This window comes from Littorina saxatilis, linkage group LG3 (assembly GCF_037325665.1).
Source record: "Littorina saxatilis isolate snail1 linkage group LG3, US_GU_Lsax_2.0, whole genome shotgun sequence".
NCBI classification, from domain to species: Eukaryota; Metazoa; Mollusca; class Gastropoda; order Littorinimorpha; family Littorinidae; genus Littorina; species Littorina saxatilis.
The window spans coordinates 34,784,989-34,808,342 of record NC_090247.1 but is presented as its reverse complement, the minus strand read 5'-3'; the positions used below and the strand labels follow the sequence as shown (position 1 = coordinate 34,808,342).

At 40.2% G+C, this 23,354-nt stretch overlaps 4 protein-coding genes and 1 long non-coding RNA gene across 6 annotated transcripts in view; 3 read left to right on the top strand and 2 right to left on the bottom strand.

The window, feature by feature from the left end:
* Positions 1 to 23,354, bottom strand: part of LOC138962235 (uncharacterized) — a 190,000-nt gene that overhangs the window by 25,784 nt on the left and 140,862 nt on the right. The gene's annotated exons all lie outside the window — the stretch shown is intronic.
* LOC138962240 (uncharacterized) overlaps positions 1 to 23,354 on the top strand; it is a 179,686-nt gene that overhangs the window by 134,675 nt on the left and 21,657 nt on the right. The gene's annotated exons all lie outside the window — the stretch shown is intronic.
* LOC138962232 (acetyl-CoA acetyltransferase, cytosolic-like) lies at positions 2,029 to 11,057 on the top strand. The gene is made up of 7 exons (XM_070333969.1): positions 2,029 to 2,241; positions 3,428 to 3,545; positions 4,004 to 4,147; positions 7,394 to 7,516; positions 7,929 to 8,083; positions 8,662 to 8,772; positions 9,636 to 11,057. The coding sequence occupies exons 1-7, from the start codon at positions 2,044 to 2,046 to the stop codon at positions 9,804 to 9,806; spliced, it is 1,020 nt and encodes a 339-aa protein (XP_070190070.1). The 5' UTR covers positions 2,029 to 2,043; the 3' UTR covers positions 9,807 to 11,057.
* On the top strand, positions 15,327 to 19,395 carry LOC138962227 (uncharacterized). The gene is made up of 2 exons (XM_070333956.1): positions 15,327 to 15,919; positions 16,461 to 19,395. The coding sequence occupies exon 2, from the start codon at positions 16,476 to 16,478 to the stop codon at positions 17,835 to 17,837; it is 1,362 nt and encodes a 453-aa protein (XP_070190057.1). The 5' UTR covers positions 15,327 to 15,919; positions 16,461 to 16,475; the 3' UTR covers positions 17,838 to 19,395.
* On the bottom strand, positions 19,698 to 23,308 carry LOC138962223 (uncharacterized). The gene is made up of 2 exons (XM_070333952.1): positions 23,101 to 23,308; positions 19,698 to 22,536 (listed from the first exon to the last, which is right to left on the bottom strand). Exons 1-2 carry the CDS (start codon positions 23,280 to 23,282, stop codon positions 20,532 to 20,534), a joined length of 2,187 nt encoding a protein of 728 aa, XP_070190053.1. The 5' UTR covers positions 23,283 to 23,308; the 3' UTR covers positions 19,698 to 20,531.

The following is a 23,354-nucleotide window of genomic DNA, read 5'->3' as shown; positions in this document are numbered from 1 at the left end:
AAAAAAGTATGACGTCTAAAATACTTAATGATTCAAACGCATAGTATAACATATCTAATTGACAACATTGACAACAGAAAATATATACATGGTTCACACACACAATCGAGTGCACACATCCATCCATGCTTATTTAAAGTCATGTACACACACACACACACATACATACATGGCATCAAGCAACACACAATTAAATGACACATATGGAATATTGAAAACGTATAACGGACATGAACATGGTAAGTATTTTACACCGTTATCTACTATAAAATTGATGATATATATATACCACTCACTTGCTATTCGCCTAAAAGCTTGCGGTGTGCTGTGACACATATAAGAAACCAGAAGAAAAAAGGACTTTACTTTGGCGAAAAGAGCATATGCTGCTTATTTTTGTACATAGCTGCTATAACTGTATTTTTTCCGAACACTTACATGTAAAAAACATAGAGATATATCTTACCATTTCACTAAGACAGCCAAAATAACGGTCAAATTAAGGGGAGATCATGATGACGTACATGTCTATGGTTGAACCGGGGGAAAATATTTAGTCGCTGGAACCTATAAGGTTATACGGCGACTTATCAGGTGATAATGTTTCGAACTATTTAGTAAACAAATCTATGGAATATTTTGGAGTTCCATTAACAGATAAACAGATCTATCTATCTTCTTATTATTTTAGGTTCGTCTGGGGTAGAGAAATAAAACACACAGCTAGGTTCGTCTGAGGTGCGGTCGCGTGTTTAGTCGAACCGAAAGTTGAAGAAGAACCAATCACAGATCTCTTTCGCCGCGATGTCAAAGTTCAGGTCAAAGTTCACTGTTGTCTGCTCAAATTTGCGAGACAAACCTCTTCAAACTTTGTTCGTGGACAAAATTGGAAGTCGGGACCTAGCGGAATCGATTTCCTGGGTCACGTTGGCATAGCAACCGAAGGAGAAGGCACAAATCCGCGCGGTTTGGTCACAGGAATCGAAAAACCACCGAAAATCCTACCAGTATTATATAGTAGATAAATTATATTTAGAGAAAAGCTGATATAAAATCCCACAGTCCGAACTGAGCCATAGACTACTTGGTAATCATGTTGTTGTCACCATAATACGGCCAGAACATTTAAAAAAAAGCATAAATGTCATGTCTGGATTAAGATACTGAAACAGTACAAGTAAATACCAGCAAAATTGTTGATACATTGCATAAATTTTTGTAAAAAAAATGTCTTCATTATATTTTTAAATGTGCTTTCTATACACATCCATCCATCAGTTCATAAGGATGTACCTTGGAAGACAGGGGACCCCCCATACCTGACCCTTGACAAATCATTCATTCAAATATTTGTAAAACATGTAATTTATGCAATATAAAATGTGATGTAAAAAGCCATACAATACACATTGCTTTCCTGGAGCTTTATATCCTGTATGGGTGTGTTTATTGATTTTCAGGATTAAAATTAAATGTCTTCATCTGAGTCATACCTTCCATAAAGTTCGCGTGGTTGAAAGCTTCATATGCCTCAGGCTGTTGTTGTGTATTATACGCCTACTTTTGTAGCTCAAGTTTGGGAGAAGTTAATAGCTAAACTGACATTCCTTGCTTTTGTTGTCCTCAACAAGATATTGAATATATATTATATAAATGGTGTATGTCATTCTTGGAAGGATATCTGGAAAATGTTCTTGACTGAAAGCCATTTTTTGTGTTCGGAAAGGTTATTTTTCTTTTGTGTTATGTATTGCTGTAGTTTTAAGTAAAAGTTGTGTTCAGCAGCTTCAGCTTACAGATCTATGTTAATGCAGATTTTCTGAATTTGTTATGGTGTGTGTAAAGTGTTTTCTGCAGGGGAGATATTAGATGAACCCCCCCACTCCATTCTGAAAAGCAATTTTTTCTCTTTGTGCTGTTTATCCTAATTTTCTTCTGTACAACTGAGAAATGGACATTTCATTTGAAATTCCTGTCTCTTTTTTTCTTGCATTGTTTTTTCTGTCTTTTTTGTTTTTTGTAAATTTGTTTCATAAGTCTTGAATGCTTATCGCTTCAGGACAGGGCCAGAACCCAGCTCGACAAGCCAGCGTGAATGCCGGAATCCCTTACACAGTGCCCTCCACAAATGTCAACATGCTGTGTGGCTCCGGTTTGAGGGCGGTTGCCATGGCAGCGCAAGCAGTACGCACAGGTGACGCCAAGGTCGTGGTGGCTGGGGGTCAGGAGAGTATGAGCAAGGTTGGTATGGCTCTGAGCTCTTAATATTTCCAAGTTATATTCAAGAGAGAATGGGTGCATGGGGATCGTGGGCGTTTTTATTTTTCCTTTGACGTATTATGCAGATCATGAAGAAAGAGACTTTTACGTGGGTGCATGTAGCTATTCCTGAGGGCAGAGTTCCATCAATTTGATGAGTGTTCCAGCACGCACTTAAGTTGCTGGAAGAGGTATGAATTGAAAAAGAGTAAATGTCATCTCATGGTGTCGGTGGCTTTGAAACGTGTCAAGGATTGCACTAAAACAAAATATTCAACTCACCAACCAGGCTAGTGATCCAGCAAGATAAAGTTTCAATAATCAGCTAGCAAAAGACATTCATAAGGGGCGGAACCGAAGTCTTCACCGTGCTTCCTGGGTCGTGAAACTATAGTTTTTGATTGAGATTTTATGTCATCTCCAGTCACCATACGATGTTCCCATTGCTCACCTTTTGAAGGATTATCTTTGTAAACAAACTAATAAATGATCACAGTCTGGATGATGTGGGTCGTCCATGGTGTTTTATGTTGTTTATCCTTTGTGTATGATATGAACCATATTCTGAAAAGAGACGGTAAAATGTTTATCCCTGTTCGAATGTTGTGGGTTGTGTACGACCCATACTTTTTATAATGAATGCTTCTTTAAAAAATATGGGTCACATACGACCCATACTTTATACAATGAATGCTTCTTTGCATAATATGGGTAACACATGACCCACATCATCTGGGCTGTGTAGTCCAAAGGGTGATCCGGTGAAGGTTAATTTGTGTGAAGCAACACAACCTTTTTACAACAGTTGATAAAAGAAAGTGCATTGTTAAGTGATATATGAGAAAGGTATGACTTGCTGTTTGTCGGACAATGGAGCAGAAGTATTCAGATTGTCAAAAATAATTTCAGTTGCCTCTAGCCAACAGAATGGCTTTTCAGCGTTCCTCCCTGCATACATCCTTAATTCTGTTGTCATAAACAGCTGAGAAGGATGTGTAGTAAATGAATTAGAAAATATTGCTGCTTTCAGAATGTGCAGTCTATATGCTTATGTCATTTTGTATAGAAATTCTCTGCGTTTGAAAATTCAACACAGGCAGACTTACAAAAAGAAAATGATGCCAGGTATTACAGCATGAGTCAGGTACAGCATTATCCTTGTTTGCAGGCTCCTCACTGTGTTCACATGCGCACTGGGACCAAGTTTGGTGACGTGAGTTTGACTGACACCATGATGAAGGATGGACTGACGGACGCCTTCAACAACTATCACATGGGCTTAACAGGTAGGTGAGGTTGTGAGTAGCTATAATAGGTGTGTAGGTTGTGATAAACATGATAAAGTTTATGCTGATTTTTAGCTAGACATTGAGATGTTTTTGATTTGCATCCAAAGTGCATTGTACATAAGATTTTTGCTCCGATACCGCCAATGTTTTTGATTAAGTGGTTTGTCTCTAGCATAATAAAAGGGTTGCAGCAGAACTAGAATCGTGTGAAGTAAATGTGAAGAAACATGTTTCACAAGAAATATTAACTGAAATAACTACATTAATTTCTTCTCCTACATGTGGAAGAAAACCCCTAAGAACTAGGCAGAGTTTATTTTACTCAGTGTCAGACATTTCAGCAGCATACTTCACAGCTGCTTGTTCTGATAAGCACAGGTTATCAAGGCAAATGAAGAAGCAAATAACTTCTACGTTCTTCAACTGAATCTGTATATTCATGTCTTTTTGTTCAGCTGAGAATGTTGCGCGCCAGTGGACAGTGACGAGGCAGGACCAAGACCAGTTTGCAGCGCAGTCACAACAGAGGTGTGAAGCAGCGCAACACGCAGGACATTTTGACCAGGAGATTGTCCCAGTCGCTATACAGTCCAGAGCAGGTATAAATAAACAAAAATAAACAAAGAAATTTCAATGATGCGAGTGAGAGCTTATTAGAAGGTCTTCATTGTAGAAGGTGACAGCTCAGTATAGACTTTCTTTTTGGTGAATATTTTCACTATTACAGTTCAGTTTGGTCCCCCAAACTGGGATAGTCACAAGTGTTGACACGTGGGATGAAGCACCTTTCACTGTCCACCAGTTCTGTCTGCGGTTTTGTTATGCTGTTCTTCCCCCTTTGTGAAATAGACACAGGTTTTTTAACAGATGAAACGGTGTGGGAGAACTGATAATTTTGTTTGTGGTGAAAGGCATGACTATGTCTAGTTTTGTGTACAGCCTGAGATTGACAGAATTATTCATGAGCTGAAAGTGTTCAGTGAGAAACAAATCTGCCATTTCTACTGATATATTTCAGTGATGTACATTTTAGTCGATCTCTGGTCTCTGACCGATCCAATTTCCCCAGGACCTATAGCTTTAACCCCAGCAGGACACAGGTCCGATTAACCTACAGAAGAAGTGGTCAAGGGTCCGATCGTTTTTGACAATGAAGCGGACATGCGGACTGTTCAATTTTCAAGAGGAAAGCTTGTTTCGGTTTTGCCAAGCGAAAGTAAACACTGCGTGAGGAAAGCTGGTTTCGGTTTTGCCAAGCGAAAGTATGCACTGCGTGTGACCAGTTTGTTGAGTGAACGAGGCACCATATGGGATCTGATTCTTTGAATTAATTTATCCTCAAGTTGGATCAAGAAGAAAAAAAGAAAACCGAACCCATATGGTGCCTCGAGTGCATTCATTGGCTCAGCAATAAATCGTTTAAACCAATGGGAACCACCCGTGCATGTTCGCACATGCACAAGGCAGACCTGTTTACCCTCCCGGATTGTCCGGAATTATTACGGATTTGGGGTCTAAATTCTGGTATTACGGAATACTACCGAAAATTCCGGAAATTCCGGTCGAGAGAACCTTTTTCGTGCGTGAAAATTCGAAGTCGAAATTGTGGTAGTCACCAGGACTGTGATTTCAAGGCTGACCGAAACAGCCTTTTCTGCGCATGTGCACAGCAAAGTATTTGTCGGATTCCGCGGATTTGAGATCGAAATTTGGTCCGAAGGGTAGACTAATATAGGGCCGATCTCTGTGGGGACGAAATGCCAACCAAAAAAGCGAAAGTTGTACAGAAATATCGGCAAAACTATTAAGTCAAGTGGCGGTGTCTGGTGAAGTTTAAGAAGAGCGAACCACATTCATTTTGGTGATCAACTTGAGATCAGTGCAACAACAAAGCTAGTCAGTTTACGAGTCACGTCGCGGCACGTGTCCCAAGGTTAGACGCAGCATTAGTTTTAACAAAATGCAGTACACAAATGAACATGAAAACAAACAAAAACACGAAATTATGTTTGGCAAAACATGAGCCTGCTTCGCATCGAGTTTATTTGACCTAGGTCTCTACTTCCACAGATTCACTCAGACCTGCGAACCGATCTCTCACTACGGTCAGTCGCGCCAGAGACATAGATGTAGGTCTATGGTCGCGCTCATCAGTTACTTGGCTGTTGCCGAAATTCAAGTCTTTCTGAGTCTAAAACTGATCTCCATTAATATTTCTCCAATATAGCAAAGATCACAGTTCTTTGAATCGAAAAACTTACAACAAAATGTTTAAATGAAATAAACGAATTAATGCAGGATGTCTGATGTGACAGAATGTAAGGTGGTTTTGTTCACATGCATCTTCAAGTGACTGTAAATAGTCCAAGGGCGGAGGGGTGGGGGTGGGGGGATGTTACAGGGGTTCCGGCCACCCCCCCCCCCCCCTTGCTGTCAAAAAAGCAAATAAAACAAAACAATAATTCAGTCTGTGGGAAAAAAAACCTACTGAAAGACATTTTCTGTCTGTGAAATTGTTGTTGTTGTCAGGAGCAGATATCAATGAAGATAAATTGCCATTATTTAATACTAACTTTAAAAGAAATAATGAGTGGCTGCTGACACCAATTGGCAATTTATCATGTTTAAAATCAAGGATAAGCTACAAATTGTTAATAAAATAGCTAAAATTCTTCAGCCAGACCCCCCAACCCCTGGACCCCAGGTTGTACCCCCCCTCCCCCTCCCTCCCCTCTAGCTCTCTTGCTCCGCCCCTGAATACTGTTGTTTTTTTTTTAGATAAAGTAAACTTGTCTTAGTTAACTTGCATATAATATATCAGGTGTCTTGTGTTTGTGTGTGTGTGTCATCGAGCTTCTGTGTGTGTAGTACAATACTGTTAAACATGGTTATCAATTTTGTACTTGTTTTGCATGGTAGCGCGCGAATAAACGTGTCGTTTAATCGTTTTCGAGCTGGTTCAGTTTATGGTTGATAAAAAAGATTACTCAAAGATGCCTCAAATTACGGAAAAGTACCAGCTGCATTCCTGATTTTCATTTGGGGGGGTAAACAGGTCTGGCAAGGCATTACTTTTCGTCATAATATCCGGAAAAACCGTTGTGCGTTCGAACGAAAATAAAACGAAAGAGAAACGACATGGGTCCGAAAAAAAACCTTGAGGGACCCGGACTCGGAACGGTCAGATGCCTACCTGAAAAACATTGTCGACAGATGGGCAGTGAAAAAAAACTGACAACTGTTCAAATAACTTTGAAATGTGATTCAATCATTTGAGTATCTAGTCATGACAGTCGCGGAAGGTGGAAGAATTTAAACTGAAAAATCTTTTTAAATGCGGTTTTACGAGTCGTGTTTTTGTCCTATTGAAATTGCAATCTCAGGACACTGTGTCCTATTGATTTTCAGTCTTCAGGACAATTGTCCTAAAGGCTGCTAGAAAAATGTACATCACTGTATTTTAAGTTTTGAAGATATGACTCATGAGCACGGACTTTCTGTGCGGGGAGGTTGTGCATCAAGGGAGACAATCATACCAGAATGCAATCTGTGCATCAGGGGAGATAATTCATGTCTGACGGAGGAGTGGGAACAAGCTTAGAATGCAGAAAGAGCTGTTAGATGCTACCTATGACTTGCAGTTTGTGCACAGGTATAGAGTGACATTACAGGTATGACAGGGATAAAGAAGGATGAGTTTCCCAGAGCAGGATGCACATAAGAGAGACTAGAAACTTTCACCTGCTTTTATCCAAGACGGAGGACATGCAGTTACCATATAATGATGTGTGGGTCTTGTTACCTGTGATGTACTGTTCATTTACAGTAAGTGTGTTGTGTTACAGGTACAACAGAGATAAAGAAGGATGAGTTTCCTAGAGCGGGCAGCACATTCGAAGGGCTACAGAAACTCCGACCTGCTTTCATCAAAGATGGTTCTGGTACAGTCACCGCCGGCAATGCATCAGGTAAGAAATGCGTTTTTGTGTGTGTGTGTGTGTGCTGCAATTTACACAAACTGTTTTCATGGTCTTTCTTTTCATAATCTGCTTCAGTATGCAACACAGTTATAGACAGAGACCAAACGCACAAATATATGTTTTATTACGAAAACATTTACAAAAACACACAAAAAACTCCCTCAAGCCCACTCTTGGGCAACATAGAAAACACTTTACATTCAGAAATAGATATTGTGACATAAAGATAGTACAACATTTTAGACACAGACAGACAAAGAGGCAGACAGAGACGGAAAGGGAGAAAAACACAAAGAAATTGAGTAAATGCACAAAATATACCATAGAAATGCAGTCATCAATTTCAAAACAAAACTCTGCGATAATTGTTTTGCCTATTAATGTTTTTTTCATGTTGCAGGAATAAACGATGGTGCAGCGGCAGTGGTAGTAATGAGCAGTTCAGACGTCAAGGAGAGAGATTCAAAACCTTTAGCACGCGTTGTTTCTTGGGCACAGGCTGGCGTTGATCCCTCTATTATGGGCACAGGACCCATTCCTGCTGTCCGCTCTGCAGTAAGACAAGGATAATTTTTTTTATGTGTAGGTTTAAGGTGTCGAACGTTAATCACACTTTGTTTTTGAATGTAAGGTGAGAGTTTTCTGATATTTAAATCTCAAAATTAGCATTTTATGAAATATGGAGTGGGGACTTTTTTTCAGATCTGAGTTGGGTACCTTAATTTTTAAAATGTAGGTTAGGACATTTCTGGGCAGCAGACAACCACATAGTCAGTATGCAGCTTGAGTTTTGAAAAACACAACAGTTTTGTCTTCATTTTACTTGTATAAATGGATATGCTGCCGTATCAACATTTTCACAAACAGATAGATGAGTGCAGTGAATAATTATGTTGAATGAGTTGTGGGAGTGCTTTGGACTTGCATGGCATGTTACCAGAAGTTAGACTGTTTTTGTGCATACGACTTGATTAGAAACCATATGAATGAAATATAAACAAAATGATCTGCAAATTGCATGCTTGTGCTACCATAAGAGCAAAAAGTGTTTGGGAAAGAAGATTTAGGCCATTTATAGACTGCAGTATGACTTCTATCATTTGATGACTTTACCAGTATTTTTCTGTCTGCAGTTGAGCAAGGCAGGATGGAAACTGGAAGATGTCGACCTGTTTGAGCTGAATGAGGCTTTTGCCGCTCAGTCACTAGCAGTGGTAAAGGACCTTGGATGTGACCCAGCAAAGGTCAGTTCATTTCGAAGATTTTATTTCTGAGGATGTTTATTAAAATGGTTATGTTGAGTAAAGTGAGGGTTGTTGGAAGTTTTTTAAAGGTTAATTTGAAAGGAAAATCTTTGCCTTTCAGCCCCTGCTAATGGCCAAGTATGTGGAATGATTGCTGCTGATTTTCCACAAATACATTTTTAATTTATCTGTTATAGATTAAGATGAGAAAAGTAACGTAAAGAGAGTGTCGAAAGCACAAGTGATGTTATATGTTGCTCCTGTAAGATAACCAGTCAGCACTGCTTATATGAGAAAGATGTACTAAATGTCACTCCATTTTGAATTCAATACTTGTAAATTTGTGTGTGGTATCCAGAAACTGTATCCACATTCATGTAGTTCTAACTTCGTTTTCAATGATTAGAGTGCTTACCTCCCTGGATCTGCTCATGCAATAACTTTACAAATGATGTGATACTGCACTGCAATATCCCAGCACTGCTTTGTAGCTACATGCGATGCTCACGATCTGTTTAGACCTCGCTGAGACTTCTTTTCTAAAAGGGGATGTACTATATGTCACGCCATTTTGCATTCAATACTTGTCAATGTTTTGTGGTATCATAGGAGACCGCATCAACGTTCATGTAGTTCTAACTTTGTTTTTCCATGATTAGAGGGCTTACCTCCCTTTGTTGGTTTGATCCGCTAATGTAATAACTTCAGAATTGAGGTGATACTGCAATGAAATAACCCATTGTAGCTGTGTAGCAGACATACAGTGTACTGCTCAAGTACTAAACTGCCAGTATGAAACTTGGAGATAGAGGCGTTCGATGTACCAAACTAGTCATTGACTCCTTGAAACTTGGCTTTTGCAGGTGAATATAAGTGGAGGCGCCATAGCACTAGGCCATCCGATCGGAGCCTCCGGAACACGCGTTCTCGTCACTCTGCTACATGCCTTGAAGCGTACAGGAGGAAAGAAAGGGGTGGCTGCCCTTTGTGTGGGTGGAGGGATGGGCATTGCTATGTGTGTTGAAATTGTATGAAGTGAGAAAGAAGTCTGGTTTAATGTTAGATGCTTCGGGTAAGGATCGAATTTGATGCTCAAAAACAATCATGTAAACAACAAACTTTATAAAAAAAAATTAAAAAATGCAGGTATTATCACTAGTGCAGCGGTCACAGTGCAGTTATATTAAGGCTTGAGAGTCTGTATTAGTGAGGACAATGATTGTCCGATTGAATTTGTTTAAAGGCACACTCCGTCCGGCACACTCATCGTCTCTGATTTGGACGGGCTTGTTCATGAGATAAGACCATCCCTCCACTTGGACACCCAAAAACCCAGCCTGGGTACTCTCCGTGCACAATTTCATATTTTATCATGGGAATCAGTCAGGTGGTTGATTTTTGGTATGTACCAAAATGGAGGGATGGTCTTTTACAATGTAAAAGCCTGGGCAGATCTGACAGGGGACAGAGTGTGCTTTTAATGAAATTTAAGTTAGTTTCAAATTTATACTTGTGTGCATGAAGCAACAGGCTTGAGTCTTCTTTCAGAAAGAAAACATGCTCTTTTAATTTGTTCACCATTGTTAGTAAAAAAAAAAAAAAAAAAAAAAAAAAACAACCTGATTGCAGGAACCTGCATTTCCAGTTGACATTTTTGTTTCTTTGCACATTATGTGGGTTTGCTTGGTTTTGTATACATGCATTTTTATAACTTGGACCATTTTTGTGTGTCCTGACTGGCATATTATTTGATTGCTTTGATTAAGGCTATAACAGAATGTGATCTTTATGTTTTGTTTTTAGTGGAATACTTTTTGAAATTAGGCATCACTTTGGATAATTTTGTGCTTGAGTCTCACGGTGCATGCAACTCCATGGTTAATCTTTGGTTTCTGTTTATTTAGATACATGTATCGCTGCCAAAAGTATTCCTTGAGGGTCTTTTTCTTTGCATTTATGCACCAGTTGATTGTTAGAACAAGAAAGCCCGATTTTGTGATAGTCTTTTCTGTATGGCATTTTATTTAATGATACTACTTTAATGAGTGAGACATTTGATCTTTTTTGAATGTTGGTGTTTGATGTGTATGAATGTGCATTAATTATGTGCAGGTGTCGCAGTGCCTGTATAAGGGCATTTGACAAACACATTGTAAGCAATAAATAATTGAGCGAAGATGGTTATTTTCAATAACGGCAATAAAATACTCTGTGTAACCTGTTTTGTTTTAACTGGGAGTTGAACCCTCATTCCCCCCCCCCCCCCCCCAAAAAAAAAAAAGAAAGAGAGAGAGAGAGAGAACACTGAACTTTATTTAACAACGATGAAGATTTAAGAGAGAGAGAGGCTGAATGTACTTATTTTGCAATTCAATCAAGTCATGAAGAAAGATCAATGGGTATGATTAAGTACTGTATTGCTCCCCTTTTGGATCATGAAGTCACAGAACTAATCTCTCAAGGTGACATTTGTTGATGTGCTTTTATCCCTTTCGTAACAACAGACCAGCTGTGCATATGACTGCAGACTTTTACATTTGATGAGCTTGAAAAAGTTTTATGTTAAAAACTTTGTGGAATCGGATGAAAAACAGAAGTGAAAGAATATATTCTGTGCTGTGTGTCTACTTTTACTGGAAGCCATTCAATAGTTCTGGTACAATGCAGTTTGTATTGTTTTGTTAAGACATGTTTTTGGTTTATCAAATATTTGTTAGAAAGCTGATGATTTACAACGCTGACCTGTAATCATTTATGGCAGCCATGGGATACCAGTCCTGCAAACAAGTTAATAAAAGGGCAATTGTTTTGAATTGTTTGAACTTGAACTGTGCTGATGCTATGTGTGTGTTTGACACACACATTGTCTTTGTGTGTGTGTGTGTGTGTGTGTGTGTGTGTGTTTGTGTGTGCTAACCTATATTTTACCAGTTTCTGCAGTGTGATTTCAGTTTGGCGTTGTCATATACGTACATGTATGGTCTCCATCAAAAGCTGGTATGCAGTGTGTTTCTCTCCATCAAATTTGTATTATGAAAATAATCATAAAACAAAGATGGTCACCAGATATCTATAGTTTATTTTCTTTTCCAAGCTGTAAATGATTCAGAATTAATGATTATTTATTATTTGTTGGTCTGGCACATGTTGGGACATTGTAGTGGTCAAAATCAAGTTAAAATCAGTTGCAACAAAGCTCTCCTATCTTTTTTCAATCTATAATGCCGGATTGAAAACGGCCACAATCCAATGAAAAATAGTTAATGCAAAATATTTTTCCAAGTAGAAATCAAAGGTACTCGCTCTTTCACAACCCATACAAACCCGACAGTTTTAAATTTTTTTATATATTGAATTTGTCTATAATGCCGGATTGAAAATAGCTACGATCCAACCCCCCGCGGGTTAGGGGGAAGAATTTACCCGATGCTCCCCAGCATGTCGTAAGAGGCGACTAACGGATTCTGTTTCTCCTTTTACCCTTAAGTGTTTCTTGTATAGAATATAGTCAATTTTTGTAAAGATTTTAGTCAAGCAGTATGTAAGAAATGTTACGTCCTTTGTACTGGAAACTTGCATTCTCCCAGTAAGGTAATATATTGTACTACGTTGCAAGCCCCTGGAGCAAATTTTTGATTAGTGCTTTTGTGAACAAGAAACAATTGACAAGTGGCTCTATCCCCTCTTCCCCCTTTCCCCGTCGCGATGTAACCTTCGTGGTTGAAAACCACGTTAAACACTAAATAGAGAAATAAAGAAAAGCCACGATCCAATGACCAAGCAGAAATGCAGCACATGTAGAATGTATTCTGCCCTGTCTGTTTTCTTTCACTCGAAGCCATTGAATACTGGAGAATATTGTAGAATGCATTTTTGATTTTGTATTTTTGTTTTTTATAAGACCAAATTGCTTTTAGTATTTGAAATTCCTGATACTGATGAAGTATATAGCGCCGATGAACCACAACACTGGCATGTAACAATTTATGGCAGCCCCAACGAGAGTGCAATCTGCGAGTTGTCGGACATGGAAGCGTGCTTCTCTATTTGTGTGAGAGCAACATGATCATTACCACACACACACAAAAACCACCCAACAACCCCTCAACTTGCAAGGTATAAATTATTATCAACACATTCCACAAAATATTTCCAAAGTACTGAACATCTATACATATAATAAAAGAGACTGTCTGTCTGTCTGTCTGTCTGTCTGTGGTCGCCATACCTCTGAGATGGCAAGAGGCAGGAACAAGATAGTGTGCACGTACACTCCCTAGGTGCCGCAGATGTGCACCTGGGTTTTAGTTTCTTGATTCACTGTTTCCTTTCTCAGATTATGGACCTCCCATTTATTGAATACAGCCTATATGGTGCAAGACCAGTTCAGTGCCTACTGTTCACCTGTAGCAAGCACATCATGCCAGTGATATTAGAGACTCGCTGTTGCTCCTATGAGGGGAAGAAATGAAGAATGAAAAATTAACTGGACAGTTCCGGAAATTTCTAGAAGGTAAGGGAGATAACTGTTCACCTGTAGCAAGCACATCATGCCAGTGATATTAGAGACTTGCTATTGCTCCTATGAGGGGAAGAAATGAAGAATGAAAAATTAACTGGACAGTTCCGGAAATTTCTAGAAGGTAAGGGAGATAACTCTTTTTTGTCTGTGGTCGCCATACCTCTGAGATGGCAAGAGGCAGGAACAAGATAGTGTGCACGTACACTCCCTAGGTGCCGCAGATGTGCACCTGGGTTTTAGTTTCTTGATTCATTGTTTCCTTTCTCAGATTATGGACCTCCCATTTATTGAATACAGCCTATATGGTGCAAGACCAGTTCAGTGCCTACTGTTCACCTGTAGCAAGCACATCATGCCAGTGATATTAGAGACTCGCTATTGCTCCTATGAGGGGAAGAAATGAAGAAAGAAAAATTAACTGGACAGTTCCGGAAATTTCTAGAAGGTAAGGGAGATAACTCTTTTTTTGTATCCAAACAAAGGAGGTAAAGCTAATGATAATGGGATAGCGAGCGTCTTAAATTGCTACAGGACTCCGCTTACTCCCGGGCGAAGCCGGGCTTAACTGCTAGTTAATTTATAAAATCTTGCTGGGAAAACAGCCTGACTAATAAATGTATACTTATGATAAAGCAGTTTTTCAACTGTTTTAAGATGACCTGCCCAGAGGAAGGATACTTAATTTGCATTTGTTCAATACATGTAGTAAAATCATATTTCAGGAAAAGGCATGTATTTGTTGACAAAAGAATAAAATGGAGTCTTCATTGGAAAACACCACCATTATCATTGATTTGACAAAAACTAGGAGATGTCATAAAAAATATCCAATTTCACACCCAAAATAAACCAACAACATAACAAATCAACAAAACCAAAAAACACACCAAAAAAATACTTTTCCGAACAAACGAGAAAAAGAAAAGAAAAAAAGAAAAAAAAAAGACTGAAAGGAAAACATTGAGTAGACACAATAATTAAGAGGATCAATTAAATCCAGATTTTGTTAACAAACAACTTACATGGGTCTTCTCCCTTTGATCGGCAATTGATGTGTACAGCTTGAGCAATGAATCCCATGATTGTCACTGTTGCGTCCCATCTAGTCAGCGGCGCTTTTCCGGAAATGACCTGCGCTTTGTTGGAATTCCAACTATGGCCGCCATTGTTGGAATTCCAACTTCGCGCTACGCGATTCTGGAAATGAACCGCGCGCAGAGTGAGAATTTTGCTCTTTCTTAGAATGCGATGATTAAATGATAATTGATGGACTACAATGATCAACGTATGTTTAAAATATCAATAGTTGGTTGTAATAAAACAGATGCATTAGACAAAATCATACCAACTGCTATTTTTCTTACTTACGAACCTTGGAAAAATAAACACTGACTTCAGTCGGACGTCGTTCTGAACAAACGATCGAGCGCTTCAGTTTGCCATTTTAACTGGTGCTAGTGAAGTTTACCCTTACAATTTAAGTAACGTTGACAACACTCATGCGTAACTTAATTGTTGCTTGATTGTCTTCTTCTTTAATGTACCGTGTTAAAGTTGAAACAGTATAGTTGGTTTGGGTATGTGTGTGGCTATATTTATGCATAGACGAATTGCCGGTTCCGGGACTTACATGACCCGAAGAGCGGCCCTCTTCGTATGCGCGCGCATCCTATTTTCCGCGGATTTTCTGCTGCGAGCACATTCGATGCCGGCTGCCGTCAGGCTTGAAGCTGAGAAGAGAAAATGAATTGGCTGTGTCTTAGCGTCGGGCGCGTTGTTGAACTTTTTTCATGCCAGTAGATTTGTGCCGAAGTGCAAAAGCAAACTATGGCATTTCATTGTGCGATTGCTCAATGCAGTAATGGGGCCCGGCGTTTGAAAAAGTGGAAGGCTGCAACGTGCGCTGCTCATCACATTTTAAACACCGACTGACCGAGTGTGACTGTCCTGCACCTTTCAGGTACTTGAACTTCTAACATTTTTTTTTTTTACTTTCGTTTATAACTAAAGTTTTGTCTCAACTCAGATTTCATCACAGCATTGGTCATTTAATTTTTTTTTTTTTTTTAAGTTTGTTTCTTTTTCTTAAAATCATAGCCATAGGTTATGAACGAAGAACCCAAGTTTCATGTTCTGGTACATACTGCTGATACTGACTTCTTTGAAACTATATTTACAGCCCAGTCATTGTAATAACGCTGTTGAATTTTTGAAACACAGAAAATACTTTTTAGTATTGAAAATGAATAAATAAATAATCACTTAGTTTTGAACTGAAATAGATGATCATATGTCAGTTGTCATAAGTGTGTCAAGGAGAACAGAAAAACTGCTGATTAAACATGTGTTTTGCTTTGTCTTTTATCCCATTTTATATTCATTAACGGTATTTTTTATTCCTCCTTTTTATGTTCCAGCCTATGGAAAATTCCAACTCGCAAGAAAGACCCTGCACATCGTGACAAGTGGAAGATTCTTATCAACAGAATCAATCCAACAACTAACAAGCTACTTTCCCCATCCAGAGACCAGAAGGTCTGCTCAAGACATTTCAAGGATGGGCAGCCAACAGATGAGAACCCCTACCCAACAGAACATCTTGGATTTCCTGATTTTCCCAAAAAGGTCAGTCACAATCTATCGTCAGTTTGTGTACATGAACCAGATATATGTATATATATGTGATTCCAGCCTTGTAAGTACAGGAAAACCGGCAGATACATTTTTTGTTATTACTTTTTTCTAGTGTTTATCCATTTTAATATTGTATTTTTTTTATTTATTTTTTTTTATTTTATTTATTTATTTTTTATTATTATTATTATTTTGTTTTTTTTTGTTTTTTGGGGGGGGGGGGGGGTTGTATGCTTCTTATGTGCTTGGTTTTGTGACTTTTTTGGTGTGGGGGGGAAGGGGGTGTGTTGATGGTGGTCAGATAAATCTTCTCTGTGTAAACTGTAAAATGATTTCTTGATACTAATGATAGCCATGAATAAGTCTTCTGTATTAAAGTTTAAACTCAGTTTAAATTAAACAAGAAATTTCTGTTTATGAATGTGTCTGAACCTTGGGTTTATGTTCAACCACTGTTCTTTATCTGAGATTGGTTACAATCCATGACCTGAGTAATTCAGTGCTGTATTTTGCTGTTTTGTATGTTTCACAGGTTTCCAGAGTGCTGATGCATGAGTTCACACCTTTGCCTAAACGATCCAGACGTGGAGGGCTGACAAACACGATTGAAAGAGTCCTGGTCCCGCCTGACATACCAGAGCCACAACATGTAGAGGACCCAGTCATCGAGATCCAGACTACTCAGGCAAGATCCCCCAGCGTCAACGGTTTACTGCTGACTGTCTTCGTGCTTCTGTCTGTGACAAACATGCTTTTTAAGCAAGTCCAGCGACTAGCGAAAGACATCATTGCTCTTCATTTGCAGTGTTCTCAACTGAGGAAGGAGTTGGAGAACCTCCGCAGGGTTTTGGCTCAGGGAACCCATGTGCAAGTGAGCACCCCCACACCTTTGCCGCCCTTACCAAAGCCTGAAGCTAAGGCTGAAAATGTTCCGAAGTTGAAAGTTGGTCTGAAGCAGAAAAAAAGGCCACCAAATATTTTTCGAAATGTACTGACACCGGAGAATGTGAAATACTACACTGGCTTGAAGAGCAAAACTCTAGTTCGGCTTATCCATGACTGCGTCAAAGAGTATGTGGTGAGAAGGTGGAAGGGTCAAGCAAGTGAGAAGAAAAAGCGCGTTTTCCGCAAGCCTCCCTCAAAGTTTGGTCCAAAACGATTCCTGAGAGGCATCGATGAGCTGGTGTTGGTTCTCATGAGGCTTCGGCTAGGCCTTGATTTTCAAGACTTGGCGGACCGGTTTGCCGTATCAAGGAGTCATGCATCGAGGCTGTACACATCGTGGATGAAGGCATTGTCAGCAGTGCTGTGCCACATGATTCAGATCCCTGATTTGGAGACTGTGCTGGCAACAAAACCAGCACGCTACAGGGGAAGGGACCTGACAAATCTGGTGGCAATCGTAGACTGCACGGAGCTGTTCATCGAGACACCCCAGGATCTGGCTACTCAGGCTGCAACGTGGAGTGACTATAAGCACCACAACACGCTGAAGATCCTTGTGGGTGTGTGCCCAAACAGTTACATTTGCTATGTGTCTGCAGTATACGAGGGGCGGATTTCGGACACAGAGCTGACAAAGGACTCTGGTTTCCTTGAAAAACTACCTCCCCATACATCTTTGATGGCCGACAAGGGGTTCAGCATTGCAGCTGAATGTGCACAGTTATCCCTTGGAGTGATCATTCCACCAGGACGACGGGGCCAATCACAGATGTCAACAGCTGCAGTGCAAAAGACCAAGAAAGTTGCCAATCTGAGGATCCTGGTGGAACAGGTGATAAGACGCCTGAAGTGCTTCAAGTTCTTGAAGAACGAAATCAGCTTGGCTGGTGCTGATCTGGTGGATGAGGCTGTGATTGTGTGCGCTGCATTGTGCAATTTGCAGGGACCTATCTATCTGCAGTAGATTGTAGAAAGGAGCTGTGGGAATATTGCGGAAGATAATCTTTGATACACGCTCTTGATACTATGTGTACATATTTTGGATTTTTTAAACGCCAACTCTGGACGGTGCTTTGTGTGTGCATGTCTTGCACTTCTTACGTGAACTATGGATGATGCTGTGTATATAACTTGGATTTTTATGTGCATGGTGCTGTGTGCGCAAGTTGGAATTTTTTTTTATATATACATGTGAACTATGGATGGTGCTATGTGTGTACGTAACTTCAGGCTTCTTGCATGAACTGTTGATGGTGTTGTGTTTGATACTTTATCAGGCTGCCAAAAAAAAAAAAAAAAAAAAAAATTCTCAGAAGGATTAGAAGTGCCAAATATTTCAGAATATTGCGGAAGATAATCTTTGATGCACGCTCTTGATACTACTGGGTAAGGAGAGTGAGCTCTGAACTCGGTTGATATTGTGGATTCATTTCTTGATTTCATTTTATTTCTGGACTCAGGAGTCTTGGTATTATGGATTTCTTGTCTTTCTTAGTTTCCTTACCACCCAAGACTGCAGATGATTTTTTTGTTGTTGCTATGAGGACTTCAGATGTGTGTGTGTGTAATTACATTTAATTTGTGTGTGAAGTCTGAATTCTTAGACAAGGATTTGTGTTACTTTTTTTTTCTTTTTGTACCTGTGTTCGGGGTGATGCTGTGTGTAGTCAATTTGTATTCTTTATTGCTGTGTCAATGATCTGATTTTGTTTTACATAGACTCTAGTTAGATGGTGCTTTGTGTACAAACAATGTATGTTTTATAGTCATTATACGTAAAGACTAGATCAGTGGATGGGGCTGTGTGTACTTTTTTTTTACATAAAGACTGGATGATTCTGTGTTTGTATACATGTTTTTTTATGTGAACACAAGATGGTTCTGTGTGTACATAATTTGGATTTTTTAAACGCCAACTCTTGACGGTGCTGTGTGTGTGTGGATATCTTGCATTTTTTATGTGAACTATGGATGGTGCTGTGTATATAACTTGGATTTTTTATGTGCATGGAGCTGTGTGCACAAGCTGTATTTTTTTTATATATGTTAACTATGGATGGTGCTATCTGTGCACATAACTTCCGGCTTCTTGCATGAAGGACTGATGGTGTCGTGTTTGATATTCTTATGCTGCAAAATTTTGTTTTTTCTCAGAAGGATATGTTCAGTTATTTTCATGAATTTGCACTCACTCCTGCGAACATCTGTTTACGAGTAATAAATAGTCATTAGATGTGCCAAATATTTCAGTGAATGAAACCTGTACTTCTGAGTGCACTTCTGCCTGGTTTACTTTCAAGAGTGTCTGTCTTTATATGATCATAGCCATTTGCCAAGATACACGTTTGCTTGAATCGTCTGGTGTAAGAAGCGTTTTTCTTTGAAATTATGCCAACTTTGATTTTTGTGTGTGTGTAAATATTTGGGTGTTCTGCATGTCTTGTAATGTCAGACACAGTGTGATGGTGCCCTTTTAACTTGCATGTTGCACTGATGGTTTCAATAAATGTCTTGATTCATTACCACCGTCTTCTGATCTGATAAACTGATGTGCTGAACAAGGTAATTGATGAAAAAGTGTGTGGTATACGGTTGCTACTGCTGTGTTGCTGAGCCGTTTACTGTAAGGGTGGTCTTTTGATGAGATGATGAAAGTTTTGTCATAAGATGACCCTGACAGTAAAAGGCTCAGAAACGCAGAAGTGTCATAAACCAAACAGTAATAGTGCAGGTTTTCGGCTGTATAATGCTATTTCTACTTTCAGTTCCTCCATGCACACACACACACAGTTCATTCACACAATTCAATACATGAACAAAATCAAAAGTTTGCAATCCCTTGTTATTAAATACCTCAGTCACCTAGTATGAATGACACATCAAATGAAGTCACTAAATGGAAAAAAGTGAAAATGTTAAACACAAACAAAAACAAAAGCTCTCTGAATGATTATTTGATGACCCCAAAAAGGAGCACTTGAGACATAAATATGTATGAATTGTATGTTAAAGGCCCAATACCTGCCACAAAGCTGTCTCAAATCGGCACAAAATTTACGAAATAAGACTCAGGAGGTCAAATAACGTGTGGAAAAGAAAAAATTAACTAAAAAACTAAAAATAGGCAGATCTAAGTGTTTTGACGGTTAGCGTTACACAGTAAGAACAAAGAAGGGTGATTTGTGCATTTGAGATTGCGGTCGTCAATCATCCTCTTTGACTGTTTACCATAGTTACGGGGCATATTTGAGTAAAACGTTCTCCTAGTTTTAGGTGTGTCTTAGGGTACAGTTCATACTCCACATTATTTTGGAGGCTGAACTCGTAAAAAAATTCAGTAGGTTTCCTTCATTATATTTAACAATTTCTGCCCCTTGCACCCCACGACCCACCCACCACAAAGTGATTGATCCCATTACGTGACTCCCTAGCGACTATAATCTGTACAGCATACAAACACAAAAGTCACAAAGTAACCATAAAAAATGCTTATCCTGAAATTAAACAAAACCTAAAATCATACGACTATAAATCTGGAGATTTCATTCAGTCGAAGAGGTAATACCAACAAATCTGAAAAGTTTTCAATCCATTTAGTCAATAGCACTAGTTATCATTCAGAGAACATATTTCTTCAGATAAACAATAAAAAGAAATATCAAACTGTATCAGTACATTTCAGGCAATCCCAACAGTCCTCATCCCCTGGTTCAGAGCCCTGAACAAAACCGACACACTGCAGGTGGTACCACTCTGGGCAGGAGTCACACTTGACTGAAAAGTCACAGAAGGCTTCCGGTTCTTCAGAAATGTCCTTAAAGCAGACCCCACAACGGTAGACTTTCAAGACAGTGTCCTTTTTGGACACTTTGGTGTTCTTTCTAGTTGCTCGCTTGCGTTTCAGGGGTGGGATGTTTGGCAGGAGAAGAGGTGGGGAGCTGGGACGTTGCGAATCATGGTCTGAGCTTGACTGTTCCTGTTCCATTTGACCAGAGCTGCATGACGCGGTGCCAGGACAGTTTCCGGGGCGACTTTGTTGAAGAAGTGCAGGTGCCACCCGGCTCTCCCAGAACCACGTCAAATTTGGAAGCATCTTCTGCCAGAAAGCTTCGTCAAATGGAACAGGAACAATCAAACTCCCATGCTCTGTGAAAATGAAAAGATCACAACATGGTCGGTTGGTCAGGGCCATCTGCCCTTGAATTTGTCCATAGTATGTATGGGTCTTTTTCAGGGAGATTTTTCCATCAATCTCCTCCAAGTATGGAACGTTCTGTACAGTTGGCACTTGGTGTTTGATTGTCTCAGGACACTTCACCTCACAGAGCCCCTCACCACAGCAATCACATGTGGTGAGAAGGTCAGGGCTTGAGGCGAGGAATGGGAAATCATGGGAGATTACCAAACCACTGTCACGTGCAGACCATTTCTTGTGTTTTTTGCTGACCTGCTGCATGTAGCTGCGTTTTGCTGCAGGTTCAAGTGACAGGCCATGCTTCATTGCCACAGTTAGTGGTGCGGCTCCTCTCCCTAAAACCTTATCCTCCAGCCAGGTTGACTGTTCATGTCTGCCACTGCCAGTCTGCTTTTTTGCTGTCTCTGTCTTTGTGTGGACATTATAGAACACAGAGGATGTGATGCGGCCTTGTCGCTGTCTCTGCCATTCAGCGCAATCCCCCTGGCTTCTTGTCGCCTCCTCCACCGCCGCTAGCACTTCTGGTGTTGCTGACATAGCTGCCTTCAGTTCTTCTTTTGTAGCACAAGCCCCGGCAAGATCAGCTATGGGCTGAGGCAGAGTCGGCCTGTCTGGTTGTGCTGGTTTCTGTTTCAGTCTAGTCAGTATGAAGACACTGTCACTCGCCTCCTCCTGAAACAAAGTCTGTAGTTTCTGAGCCATTGCAGTTGTGTTGGACAGAATCTCATTGTGTTCAGGTGAGAACGGCTGAAATTTCTTCCGTTCAAGCCTGGCCTTCTCCTTGTACCCCCGTGGCGTTTTCTGTCCATAGACGTCAGAGGCCACGTGGGTGTCCCGCCATCTGCGGGGTTTTCGAGCCACAGGCCCACTTGGCGTCACCCAGCTGCAGAGACTTTCAGTTGACCGCAGGTCTGTGGCACCACATTTCACTGCAGCCTCCACACGGAACAAGAGGCCTGCAATGTGGTTACAGGACCCCAACACCCCTGCAGGACAGGTGCAGTGTGCAGTCTTGATCTCGCCTCCTGCAGAATCCCCACATTTCTTGGATGCCATCACCCAGACTCTGTAGGGTTTGTTCCGGATGCTCATCGAAGGGTAGACAGCAGCCTTCAAAATGCAGCATGGTGCTGACTGCCTCACTGGGTGGTACAGTATCTCGCGTACCCACTCACACCTGAAGTAGCGATAGGCCTTGCCTTCTTTATAATTGTTCAGCAGTCTGTGAACCAAGTCCGTCTTGCTTGCTGCAGTCTTCTTCAGGTAGTCACTAATGTCACTTATATAAATACTGGGCCAAGAAAACCGACCAGTTTCTTCCGTCAGCCACCCATCCTCAAAAGTAGCAGGATCAGGATACACGTCCCCGTCAACAGCCAGCTTCCTCTTGTACTCATCAAGAAGCCGCCTCTCTCTCTCCTCAGCTTCATCGTCGATAGGGGTGTCCGACTCGAAAGCAGCCCAACTCCTAAAACAGAAAAATATGACCCATGTATTTCTTGGTTTAAGCTAAGTCTTACAATTTTTTATTTTTTTTAACATCTACTGATCTAGTCTTCTTGACGTTTGAGTTTGCACTAAAGATGAAACACAACTTCTGGTTACCTTCACCACTCTATTTTAAAACCTCTCTGACTGAAAAGGTATGTAAATTATAATCAAATTTAATGAGTTGATGATAGTGATCTTTAATAAAAAAAGTATACCCCCCACACTCCCCTACACCCAACACACACACACTCACTGAGACATACTTTCAGTCTCAGTACTGACTGATGTCATGAAGTAAACTGGCACACTGGAAAAAAATAAAATAAATAAGAAAATAAGGTCACATCACCGTGCAAAAATCATTAACTGTTTGTAAGTTTCAAATCTGATTTGCTGAAAGAGAAAAAAAAAAACAGGCAACAACAACAACTTGAAGTAACTGAACTTGCTGCTCGTCAGCACAGCTCCGGGCCCCTGCAAAACTACGTTGTAGCATGACATCAACTTCGAAGGACACACAAACGTTTAAATTTTAACTCACCGTGCAACAAGTTGTTCAAAATCGCCCTCCACGCTTAGCTTCCTGACACTCAGGAAGTATTTAAGGGCATCAAGGCTCCAAAGCCGTAGTTTTTGCAGGGAAAAATCGCTCAGGTCCATGGTACTCTCAGATCGCAGTGAAAATGACCGGTGCTCGCAGGTTGCGTGGGGTGAACTGCGCATGCGCGAGTCGCGGAATAGGCAATCCGTCTATTCCCCACACACCCGCACACACACATCAAGCACACCATCATC